Source organism: Epinephelus moara, chromosome 16, assembly GCF_006386435.1.
Source record: "Epinephelus moara isolate mb chromosome 16, YSFRI_EMoa_1.0, whole genome shotgun sequence".
Lineage (NCBI taxonomy): Eukaryota > Metazoa > Chordata > Actinopteri > Perciformes > Serranidae > Epinephelus > Epinephelus moara.
The window spans coordinates 33,595,082-33,607,441 of record NC_065521.1 but is presented as its reverse complement, the minus strand read 5'-3'; the positions used below and the strand labels follow the sequence as shown (position 1 = coordinate 33,607,441).

Sequence of the window (12,360 nt, the reverse complement as noted above, 5' to 3'; positions counted from 1 at the left end):
CTCATTCTTAACACCAGAGCACCCCAGGGGCTGCTGTACTCCTGTACACACACGTCTGTATAGCCGACTCCTTGCAACTCCAACACCATCATCAAGTTTGTTGACGACACAGCTATGGTGGGCCTGATCAAAGATAACAATGAAAAGGCTTACCTGAAAGAAGTAGAGGACCTGACCTGCTGGTATCAGGGCAACCACCTCCTCCTGAACATCAACAAAACTGAGGAGATTATAGTGGACTTGAGGAAGAAGCAGGGAAGGAACCACGCCCCCTTAATATCAACAGGTCCTCATGGAGAGGGAGGACAGCTTCAAATATGTGGGTTTCCACATCACACACAATGCCTGACCTGGGTGCTGCATACTCAGAGAGAAAGGCAACTTTCTTTCACCTTATACACCTGAGGAAATTCAGTGGATCCCCTTAAATAGTAAGGAATTTGAAATCCTGCATCCATCCTCAGCGTCCTGACATGGAATATCCCTGTCTGGTATAGAAACAGCACCAAACAGGAGCACAAGGCCCTGCAAAGAGTGGTTCATTCAGCTGAAAATACAATAGGCAGTGGATATTTAAACCAGGTGCTAGAATAAGGCAAGGAAAATCATTTAGGATCTCAAACACCCGGATAATGGCCTTTTCTCCCTGTTGAGATCAGGAAGAAGGTAGCGGATACACCAGGTCAGCACTGAGAGAACAAACTAAAGATAAGACTTCAGTGATTCCCCAGGGAGGAAATTCACAAGCTAGGAAAGTAACAAAAATTAGCCCCGCCTCACAGTAGCAACATTTAATTCACACATGAATAACGAATGATAATGAAAAATCAATAATAAAATCCGAATATATATGATCCTGGAATGGACCATTCTGCATAATGAGTGCTTTAATTTTTTGGTACTTTAAGTGTATTTTGACACTAAAGTAAGTAAGTATGTAAGAAAGGACAAGTTTTTAATGCAGGACTTTTACTAGGAATATCATCTCTACACTGTTGTATGGCTCCTTTTACTTATGTAGATTAGTATAACTTCTAAGTACTTTTTCCACCACTGAGTAAATATCATCACAGCTGACCCTACACTAACAATTAGTTAGCCCCCGAAGCTGGTTTGACCTACATGTATGAAATTTAGTAGGCACATGTCACGCCCCAAGATGAACAAAAAAGTCTCTTGGACTAAATCCAACACGAAGTCAGCCATTTTTAATTTTCAGAGTCATTTTTGTGCACTTTTGGCCATTTCCAGGGGTCGTGCGTCAACGAACTCTTATTCGGATTTGTTCTCATTGACAAATTTTGTCTGTACCATCTTAAGACATTGGAGTACTTTCAGTGTGTGTTGTTAATATTATTACAATTATTGTTGTGTTTACAGTGATTTAACAGAACAATTTAGATGCAGTTTAGAAAGGAGTCCTGTGGCACTGAGTATAAGATGAAATTTTGGCCAAAAAATGAGTGTTGTTGTAGTAGTACCCCAAATACAGGCTTAAGATATTAAAATACTGTCTCAAAATGGATTTTATTGGGAAGATTGACCCTCAAAACATCACATATGACCCTCCAGTATTAACACCATTTTTCCTAGACTATGTCGCACTAAAATGCTGAAACTTTGCTTTTGACTTAAAAATTTGTTCCACTATATCCATGAAGGTATACTTTAATATGTCATACAGGAGGGTATTAGGACTAAAAACTCTGAAACAATGTAATTGCATTTTTTCCTAGGCTTGGCCCTTTTTGGACCTAGATTGACTGGACTATTAGTAAAATTGTCCTGTCTGGGACATGGTTAGCAGAATCGTTAGCATGAAGCCTGAACAGCTACCATAGTCAAGCTAGTACACAAAGCAACAACAACTCTAAGTTACATAATGTATTTCATAGGTGTATAGATGGAAATCCAGATGTATTTTGACAAGCAGTTAGCTTATCCACTGGTGCTATTTTAATTATGGTTGAGCTCAATTAACCTTACTGCAATGACATTAGCAGTTGGGTTTGTGTTTGCTAGCTAACAGACACGTAAGCAAGTCCAGTTTGGAGTATTAATACACAACCTAACTATTATATGTCTGCTAAACAGGCTAAAGCTGAATTACTACAAGTTTGGTCACAAGGGGCATCAGAGCACCAAAACCAGCAAACAGATATGTCCTGGCGTATGTTATAGCCTTTAAAGTTACTATGCTAATGTGTTAGCGCATCATTATCTAAGGTAACTTACATCCCTAGCAACATATTCATCTTCTTTCTGGTCACCTGATTAATGTAGTTATAAGTCCAATATTCACTCTCCTTTTGGTCTCCAAGAAGACTCTTTAGAAAATACCTTCGTCTTTAGCAGGACATTTGATTTTCTAAGCAGCTGCTGACTTTGTCTGCAATAAAAATTCAGGAAAACCAGGTTCCACACGGATGTTTCCACATAATGTTTCCTGGTGAGACCTCTTTTCCTCAAGACTGTGAGGGTGTGTGCAGATCAGACAGTGCTGGATGACATCTCTGTCACACCCCTGCTGGTTTTGTTGCACTTAATGGTTGGGATCACACAATACCAGCGTAGCTCCCTCCAAATGACTTAAACTCTAATCATTCAAAAATATCAGTTATCGGTCAAATGAGTTGTTACATATTGGCATATTGGATATGGGCAAAAAAATCCATTATCGTGCATCCCTACATTTTAGTCTTTATCATGGACATATACAACTAATACATTCCCATCTGTACTGTAGCCTACAACCAACCCTGTGATGGGGTTGGTCATCACAATGTTTCAGTGTCTTTGATGGTTAATAACTTCTTGTTACAATAAGTTCTAAAAATGAGAGGGATACCCATTTCAAACCAAGATCTTAGGCTTCCATCTAATGTAGGAATGACTATATATAATTTGTAGTTTGATATGGCAACACATTTGACCGAATTAAGCGACAGTAACAAGCTCAGACACTGTTAGGAAGTAGACTACTCGTTTGAGGACATTGGGACTTTATTATCGTCTTGTATGAGGACACTGGGACTTTATTATCATGTAATTTGAGGACATTGGGACTTTGACGTCTCAGGAGGTTAATGCAGGAATGACTATTGAAAGATGCTTTGATGATGAGCAATTCACACAAGATTAAAAAGTGACAACCAACCCCAGTCTCCCCTACAGTCTGTAGCTCTTGAACTCAGCTTGAACACATGATTGTGAAAAAGTGGAGATTAATTTAAAATAAAAAAAGACACTGGTACTATTTGTTAATACAATGTATAAAAAAGAAAAGAAAAATGTGTTTATCACATACTGTGTTTATATATGATACCCCCCAAAAATCACCCCTGTATTATGAATTCAAAGATCCACTCTTTGAAGATTCCACATACATTTGACTGTGGTTTACTGTTTGAGCCCCCCTTTACCAAACAGATATTACACACAAACGAGCGGTAACACGATGTGTATATACACCAACACGCCTCTAAATGAAGAAATATTAAACCTGTATACCTGTATCCTCTTTTGAATTGATTTTTGCACCGGCTAAGCCAACCTTGACACCCCCGGCACAGACTCACACTTAGTACGGGCCTGTACGGTTGCTCCAGCGATGACGCTTCAGTCCTAACGGTTTATTTTAGCTCCGGTATTTTTCCTGTTCGCTTTACATTTTTACCCCCGATGTAGCTTAAAACACACATTTTGTTTTTTATCCCTAGCTTAGCTTTTCATTTCATCTGAGCTCGGATATTAACCGCTTTCCCCCCCGCTCCTTCATGCCGCTTCCCCCGCTGTCTTTTACTGCATTTTAGATGTATTTTGTGTCCCTTGTTTCCTCCAGTAACCCATGTCTGTGTGCATCCCGCCTCCCTGCGCTCTCAATAGATGGTGCAAGTCAAAATGTCCAAATCGCCCGTAGACCCTCTGTCTGCTGTGGAAACAGGCTCCCAGTCGCACTATTTCCAGGTAAATCCAGCACACTTTTCACACACATCTAACGAGCAAAGTGCGGGCGGAGGAGGGAAATGGTTAGCTAATGTCCTGCTACTTGTTGTTGCAATTGAGGCGTCGCGGTTTGGCAGCGAGCTACTTTTTTATTTATTTATTTATATACATTTTTTTTCCACCTCCGCCTTCACTGAAACTGCAGATTGATGCTTGATCGGTGGAAAGCCAGTGGGTGCGATCATTAGGTGGGCTCACATATGGTTATTATGCCTGTCATACACACACACTCACACACACTGAGAGGATGAAATCTTAAGTGTTCATACATTTACAGCTTGAGTCTCATCGGGCCTTTTTTAAAATGATATTTTTTATTATTTATTTCAATGCATTTGCTCACAGCAATGGATGTAAAGCAGCACAAAGCAGTGACGTGAATATATGCTGAATTTTATTGGCACACAACAGGCAGATCATGACTCTGACTCACCTGTAGCCTGAATCTACAGGGCCTGTCAGCACACTCACCGCAACATCCACCATGCTCTCTTATTAATGGACTGTGTACAAGAGGCCTGGGGAAAATCTGTCTCCTGCATTACACAGACCAGCAGTGCAGCTGGATTAATTTAGTCCTGGAATATATGTGATACTGGCAAAGCTACAGCTGGTTTTACACCTCTAATCCCACAATGTAGGCTTTTACATTGTCAAAAATCCAAGAAAAAGCCTTAAAAAAAATCAGCATACTGCATATCTGTCTATTTATCTGTCTTTATTCCCTCACCTGTGTGTCTATTTTATCACAGCTGCCCAGGAAGTTGCCTAAACGCAAGAGCCGCTTCAAACGCTCAGATGGCAGCACGTCTTCTGACACAACATCCAGCTTCATCAAACGGCAGGTAAAAAAGAAAGAAAAAGCTCCCAGAACCATTTGTTGGCTTCCTTTTTCCTTATTTATGCATGCAATGTAGGCTACATCATGCACTGGTACATCACAGTCACTCTCATTGTCAGTGGGAGGAGAGAGCTGTAGCTTCTATAGAAAATGTAGGCCATGTTGTGCTCTTAAGTCTGAGTAAATCTATAAGGGGGTGAAGTTGCTTTTTCAACAGAAGAGGTGTCTCTGCATTGTTTTGTTGGCAGTGCTGCAGTGCCTAGTATTTGTTTCAGGTATAAGCTATTGGTGAGAAATCAAGGCTCGTCTTTTGGACTCACAACAGCTACAAAAAGACATTTACATCTGTATTTATTATCCGTATATCCGATACATTAATGCCTCTGCTCTGCATCTCCATCCTGAGACCTGCCACCTCAGGTTCAGTTGTTGTTTTGCCCAGTAGAGAGCAGCAAAATGCTTGAAAAGTGGCAGTGTCTCACATCAAAATCCCAACACAGCCCAGTTTTTTTAATTAATGCTTCCAGGTCAAGCACGTGTGGAAGACTCAGATGGAGATTTGGTGTTATTCAAGACAAAACTCTAACTGATTTCTGAGCCTCGTGGTGTTACTGCAGGGCTGTTGTAAACCCCTCTCATCTGGATCAGCTGTTGTGATCAAGACGCTTTTAATTGACCTCCGTGTGTTTGTTTTAGAAGATGCATTTGGACTGGCTGTAGTGTCTGAGAGAGTCCAGCAGAGGGGAGAACTTGATCCCTGTACAAATCAGGTTGTGACGAGTCAAGGGGTTTCACCAGGCTACAGACGGACTGTGCATGCAGAGCTCATCCTGAACCCCTTAAGTTCATGAGCTTCCATACATCAAAGAGTCAGGAGTTGGGAAAGATTCAAATATCCTCCCTCAAAAGGAGCCTGATGTACTAATGACAGAAACTACAAGGCTCTCCATATTCCTGCAGGCTTTACACCGTCTCAAGTATCTATTTAGTCCTGATTAATTAATCTAGAGCTGAAACGATTAGAACAGAATCAGACAGAATGGATTAGATTTGAATGAAACTTTATCGTTCACCATGGTGGAAAATTGTCTTTGGCCCATCTGGAAGTTTATTAAAACATTAAAACATACACATACGAAACATAACAACACTGACAGTATGATGCAGTTGATTAATTGATAAGTTGATAGACAGAAAATGAATCTGCAACTATAAAAAAAAACAATTAACAGGCGGTTTCTCAGATGTTAGGATTTGCAGCTTTTCTTTGTCATTTGATGGACTGATCAGTCTTTGGGTTGTCAGCAATATTATGACTTTTTATAGACCAAACAACGCACTGATGAATAGAGACAGTTAATCAGCAGATCATTCAAAAATGAAAATATTTGTTAGTGTAAAACCTACAGTGTTTAATCCCGCTTTTGTCTGGATTTAATCAACTAAATCCTAAACTGGAAAACTAAAAATATGGGTGAGGAAGGAAATGGAAATGCCTCTTCAGTGGAATAAAGTAGTGCTCATGAATTGATGAGTTTATTGTCAGAAAACACATTTTTCGATCATTTAAAATGACCGTATCATCTAAAAGAGGAAATAACACAGTGCCTTGCGAAAGTATTCACTCCTTTGCATTTTTCCTGTTTTGTTGCATTACAACCTGTAATTTAAATGGAATTTTATTTAGATTTTTTCGTAATGGGCCTACACAAAATGGTCAAAATTGGTAAAGTGACATGAAAATAAAAAACGAAAAACAGTGGTGTGTGTATATGTATTCACCTCCTATGATGCCTTAAAATAAGACCTGGTGCTACCAGTTACCCTCAAGTCACATAATTAATTAAATAAAGTCCACCAGTGTGCAATCTAAGTGTCATATGATGTCAGTATACACCTGTTGTGAAAGGCACCACCAAGCAAATGGCACCATGACGAAAAAGGAGCTCTTCAAACAAGTCAGGGATGAAGTTCTAGAGAAGTACAGCTCAGGGTTGGGTTTAAAAGAATCTGAACACCCCACTGAGCACTGTTAAATCCATTATTACAAAATGGGAACAAATGCAGCACCACAACAAACCTGCCAAGACAGAGCTGCCCACCAAAACTCAAGGACCAGGCAAGAAGGGCATTGATCAGAGAGACACAAAGAGACCAAAGATAAACCTGAAGGAGCTGGAAGGCTCCACAGCAGAGACTAGAGTATATGTCCATAGGTTGACTTTAAGCCATACACTCAACAGAGCTGGGTTTTATGGAGAAGTGGCCAGGAAACAAGTCAATGCATAAAAAAAGAATTAAAAATGTTTGGAGTTTTGCCAGGAGGCATGTAGGAGATTCCCTGAATATATGGAAGAAGGTACTTGGGTCATATGGGCCTAAAATTGAATTTTCTGGCCACTCTTCCATAAAGCCCAGCTCGGTGAAGTGTACAGATCAAAGTCTACCTATAGACAAATACTCTCGTCTCTGCTGTGGAGCCTTCCAGCTCCTTCAGGTTTATCTTTGGTCTCTTTGTGTCTCTCTGATTAATGCCCTTCTTGCCTGGTCCTTGAGTTTTGGTGGGCGGCCCTTGCTTGGCAGGTTTGTTGCGGTGCTACATTTTTTCCCATTTGGTAAAAATGGATTTAACCGAGCTCAGCAGGAACATATCAGTTACTGTAAGTTCTCAGTTCTCCAGAAATTTGTCTCTGACTCGTTTGAAGAGTTCCTTGGTATTCTTTGTGCCTGTTGTGTGGTGGTGCTGCAGACTCTGGGGCCTTTCAGAACAGGTATATATATATTGAGATCATGTGACACTTAGATTGCTCACAGGTGGACTTTATCCAACTAATTATTGTGACTTCTGAAGGTAATCAGTAAGGGTGGGGGGAAACAATTGATACAGCATAGTATTGCAATATTTCTATGTGGCAATATCCTATCGTCACGCAGTGCCAAGTATCATTTTTTTTATTATATTAATTATTAATATTACAAATACAAATTAAACTTTAGGTAGCCTACTCCAATAATATAATCAGTTGCTTTTTCAGTACATTTTGCTTCAAAAGAAAATGACTGAAGTGAGATGAACAGACTGAAAACTGTCTTATTAGATAATACAGATGTTGACAAAGTGTCTTTTTGGGGACATTATTTGCTGGTGAAAACAGGTAATAAATCCCAACATATAGTAATATATTTTATTGCTATTCTCAGCATATCGCAACACATTTAAAATCGCAATAATATTGTATTGACTATTGACAATATTGTATGACTAATGTATTTGGTAGCACCAGGTCTTATTTAAAGGCTTTATAGTCAAGTTGATCAAGTGTGTTTATTGGATTTTTAATATACTTCAAATATTACATCAAATACAACAACATAAAACAAGTAAGGTACGAAATATAACATTCACAGTAAGGCATGGTCTTAATATCAGCTGCTACGACAGGGCAATACAATGAGTACTTCTCCAAGGTTCAAAAATAAATAATCAGAAATACTGCCTATTCAATTAATGACAGTCTAAAGGAAAGAAAGAGGAAAAAATGCACATAATTATGTTGTTCTGTAGCCTTCGCCCCGTCTAGAAATGTCATAAAACGTCACCATATCTTATCAAAAGTAGAATATTTACCCATTAAGGTGCATTTTTTAAACTTTTTTCCCCATGTCACTGCATTAATTCTGACTATTTCATGTTGGTACATTACAAAAAATCCAGATAAAAATCCATTTTAATGACAGGTGGCAATGCAACAAAATAAAAACATAAAATACGCCAAGAGGGGTGAATACTTCTGCGAAGCACTGTACAACCTTCCTCTTACAAAAAAAGTGGTAAAACAGTCAGCACACTCAGATGTTTTGTAGCTCCAGCCTCACTTGTTAGCTAATGTTAGCAAACATTAGATAGATACACTGAAATACAGACTCTCAGAAAATTTTAGCAACTGCCCCTTAATTGTTTTTTTTTTTATAAATATATATATATAGATTTTAAACCAAACAGTTATTGGTTGATCAATCAATAATGAATGTTTTGTTTGCTGTTGTTAATTAAACCCTCACATCAACTGCTGTATTTATATTTGATGTCATATATCTCTAGTAAAAAAAAAAAGAAAAAAAAAAGTTAAAGATATACCATGCAGGATTTTCCTCCTTCCTACAGAAGTAATCCCCCCCTCAATCATCACTTATGACCCACTCTCAGTGTGTGGCGGTGTATTTTTATGCAGAGACTCTGCCCTCTGCCTGTGTTTGGGACATTTATTGGTGTGTACCAGGTGCCAGACAGTAAGCAGCAGGCATCCAAGAGACACAGCACCAAAAAGACACAAATATATCAAGGCAAAATGCCAAACTAGAGTGAATCTGGGATTGGCTTTTACTTCCACTTTCACTGGCAAGTGTGTTTATAATCAGTAACCAACAGTCCTGGCTAGCATACCTTTAAAGGTTCAATGTGTATCATTTAGTGACATCTAGTGGTGAGGTTGCAGAACTGAAACTTCTCCTGTGTGCCAAGCGGGTAGGAGAACTATGGAGGCCTACACAAAAACCCAAATGACCCCATCTAGAGCCAGTGTTTAATTGGTCTGATCTGGGCTACTGTCGAAACATGACAGGAGAGGACCTGCTATGTATGTAGATATAAACAGCTCATTTTAAGGTAACAAAAACAAAACAATTATTATTTTCAGGTGATTATAAACTAATGAAAAATAGCTTTGAATATTATGTACCATATTCTGCTAATAGATGACCCTAAATCCTAGACACTGGGCCTTTAAGCAAGCCTGATGATGCATGATGATGAAACTGATGACATAAATTATCTCAGTGGAATAACATTTAAACAGTTTGTTTAATGCTTTGCTCACTGCAACTAACGATTATTTTCTTTGTTATTATCTTCATTAATTTATCTGCAGATCATTCTCTTGATTAACTGTTTAACGTATAAGATGTGGACACAAATAGTGGAAAACGCTCATCACAGCTTCCCAAAGTGACATCCTTGAATTGCTTGTTTTATCCGACCAACATTCACAAACCAAAACAGTATTTCATTTACTAATATCTATCAATCAATCAATCAATCAATCAACCAATCAATCAGTCAATCTTTATTTATAAAGCACTTTTCATACAAAAAATGTAGCACAAAGTGCTTTACATGGTTAGAAGAAATGCCCCTTCCATCCACCCAGCCACCCACACACCCACCCACCCACAAACACAGTCATGATGTAGACATAAAAACATGTGGCAGAGCGCAGAGCAACCAGGTGAGGAAACAATACCGCAGGGAACCGTCTGCACCGGGAGCTGATCACAGCCCGTGGCCACCAGGACACCAACACGGAGTCCACCTCAACATGGGCAGATAGAGGGGCCCACACCACCGCCAAGAAGGCAGAGTGCAGCCAGTCGAAGCAACCCACGAGGCAGCGCCAACGCAGCCAGGGCCAATCACAGCCCCCAGTGCAGAGGGCCCCCACTGAGGAAACACTGGAGTTAAAAACTAAGAATAACATAAAACATCGATAAAAGACTAAGAGTGACATTAAAACCTCAGTACAAGACTAAAAATGACATTAAAATATCAGTAAAAAATTAAGAATGATGTTAAAACCTAAGTAAAAGTGTCAATGACAGTAAAACATCAGAAAACTAAGAAAATATTAGTTAAATGCCTGATTAAATAGGTAGGTCTTGAGTCTGCTTTTAAAAATAACTACATTCTCTGCTGCCCTCAGGTCCTTCGGCAGGCCATTCCACAGACGGGGTCCATAATAGTGGAAAGATGCCTCCCCTTGAGCACGTGTTCTAACTTTGGGAATGGTCAAGAGGCCAGTGCCGGAGGACCTCAGGGTCCGCGAGGGTTTGTAGCGTATAAGCAATTCTGTAAGATAAGAAGGCCCAAGACCATTAAGACATTTAAAAACCATTAAAAGAACCTTAAAATCAATCCTGAAACACACGGGGAGCCAATGCAGTGATTCTAAAACCGGTGTAATGTGGGCCCGCCTTCTGGTCTTCGTCAGCACACGTGCAGCAGAGTTTTGTAAAAGTTGTAGGCCTGAGATACTTTTTTTTTGGGAAGACCAGAAAGCAGGGCATTACAGTAATCAATACGACTAGAGATAAAAGCATGCATTAGCGTCTCCGTGTTAGCTCGAGAGAGAAACGGGCGGACTCTGGCTATGTTTTTTAGATGATAAAAGCCTGTTTTTGTTACATGCTTAATGTGTGGAATAAAAGTAAGCTCAGAGTCAAAAATAACGCCCAGGTTTTTAACTTGAATTGATGGATTTAAGAACAATGCCTGTAGTTTGGATAAAAGTTTCTCTCTCTGAGCCTCAGGACCGATGATTAAAACTTCAGTTTTGTCCTGGTTGAGCTGTAAAAAGTTTTCTGCCATCCAGGATTTGATGTCCAAGATACAGTTAAAAAGGGCATCAATTGGCCCTGTGTCATCAGGAGACATGGAGATGTACAGTTGTGTATCATCAGCATAACTGTGGAAGTTAATACCATGTCTCCTGATGACACAACCAAGAGGCAGCATGTACAAATTAAAAAGTACGGGACCTAAAATTGAGCCTTGGGGTACACCACATTTAATTTCATGGATCTCTGAAGAGCATGTATCCATACTTACCAATAATTTTCTATCTGTGAGATCGGAAGTGAACCACTTAAGAACAGTGCCAGAGAGGCCGACCAGCTGTTGGAGTCTGTTTAAAAGAATAGGGTGATCTACTGTGTCGAAGGCAGCGCTTAGATCCAGTAGCACCAGGACTGATAACTTGCGTGAGTCCAAGTTACACCTGAGATCGTTAACGATCTTCAGCAGGGCTGTCTCTGTACTGTGATTCTTCCTAAATCCAGATTGGTATTTATCAAAGATGTTGTTATTATTTAAAAAATCATTAAGCTGAATAAAAACAGTTTTCTCTAAAATTTTACTTAAAAATGGTAAGTTGGATACCGGTCTGTAGTTGTTAAGAACATTAGGATCTAAATTGTTCTTCTTCAAAAGGGGTCTCACCACTGCTGTTTTAAAGGCATCGGGGAAAGTACCCATTTGAAGAGAAGAATTCACAATGTTTAAAAGCTCATCTTCGAAGAATCCATAAAATGTTTTAAAAAGTGATGTAGGAATTGGGTCTAAAAGACAGGTTGTTGGTTTCACTTGGAAGAAAGCTCTACCAAGCATCTCAGCATCAACCAGAGCAAAACTGTCCAGTGCTTCCTCAGGTAAAAACAAGCATTCAGATGTGTTAAGAACTGTATTTTGATGGGATAAAATATCAGATCTGATGCCATCAACTTTACCTCTAAAGTGGACTGCAAAGTCTTCACAAAGGGAATCTGTTGAAGTGCTTTGGAACTTGTTAAAATCAGGGTTGATTAAAAGGTCGATGGTGGAGAAGAGGACTCTGGGATTATTTTTATGATTATTGATTATATTGGCAAAGTAAGTGTTTCTTGCATGTCTGAGTGCATTATTG

At 39.4% G+C, this 12,360-nt stretch overlaps 1 protein-coding gene across 1 annotated transcript in view; it reads left to right on the top strand.

Annotated features, from left to right (window-relative positions):
- The first annotated feature begins 3,663 nt into the window (after positions 1 to 3,663).
- The window catches only part of cacnb3a (calcium channel, voltage-dependent, beta 3a), a 34,520-nt gene continuing 25,823 nt past the window's right edge, over positions 3,664 to 12,360 (top strand). Inside the window, exons 1-2 of the mRNA XM_050066014.1 lie at positions 3,664 to 3,966; positions 4,758 to 4,850. Of these exons, the coding sequence (XP_049921971.1) occupies positions 3,886 to 3,966; positions 4,758 to 4,850 (174 nt within the window). The 5' untranslated portion in view covers positions 3,664 to 3,885. The remainder of the gene's footprint in view (positions 3,967 to 4,757; positions 4,851 to 12,360) is intronic.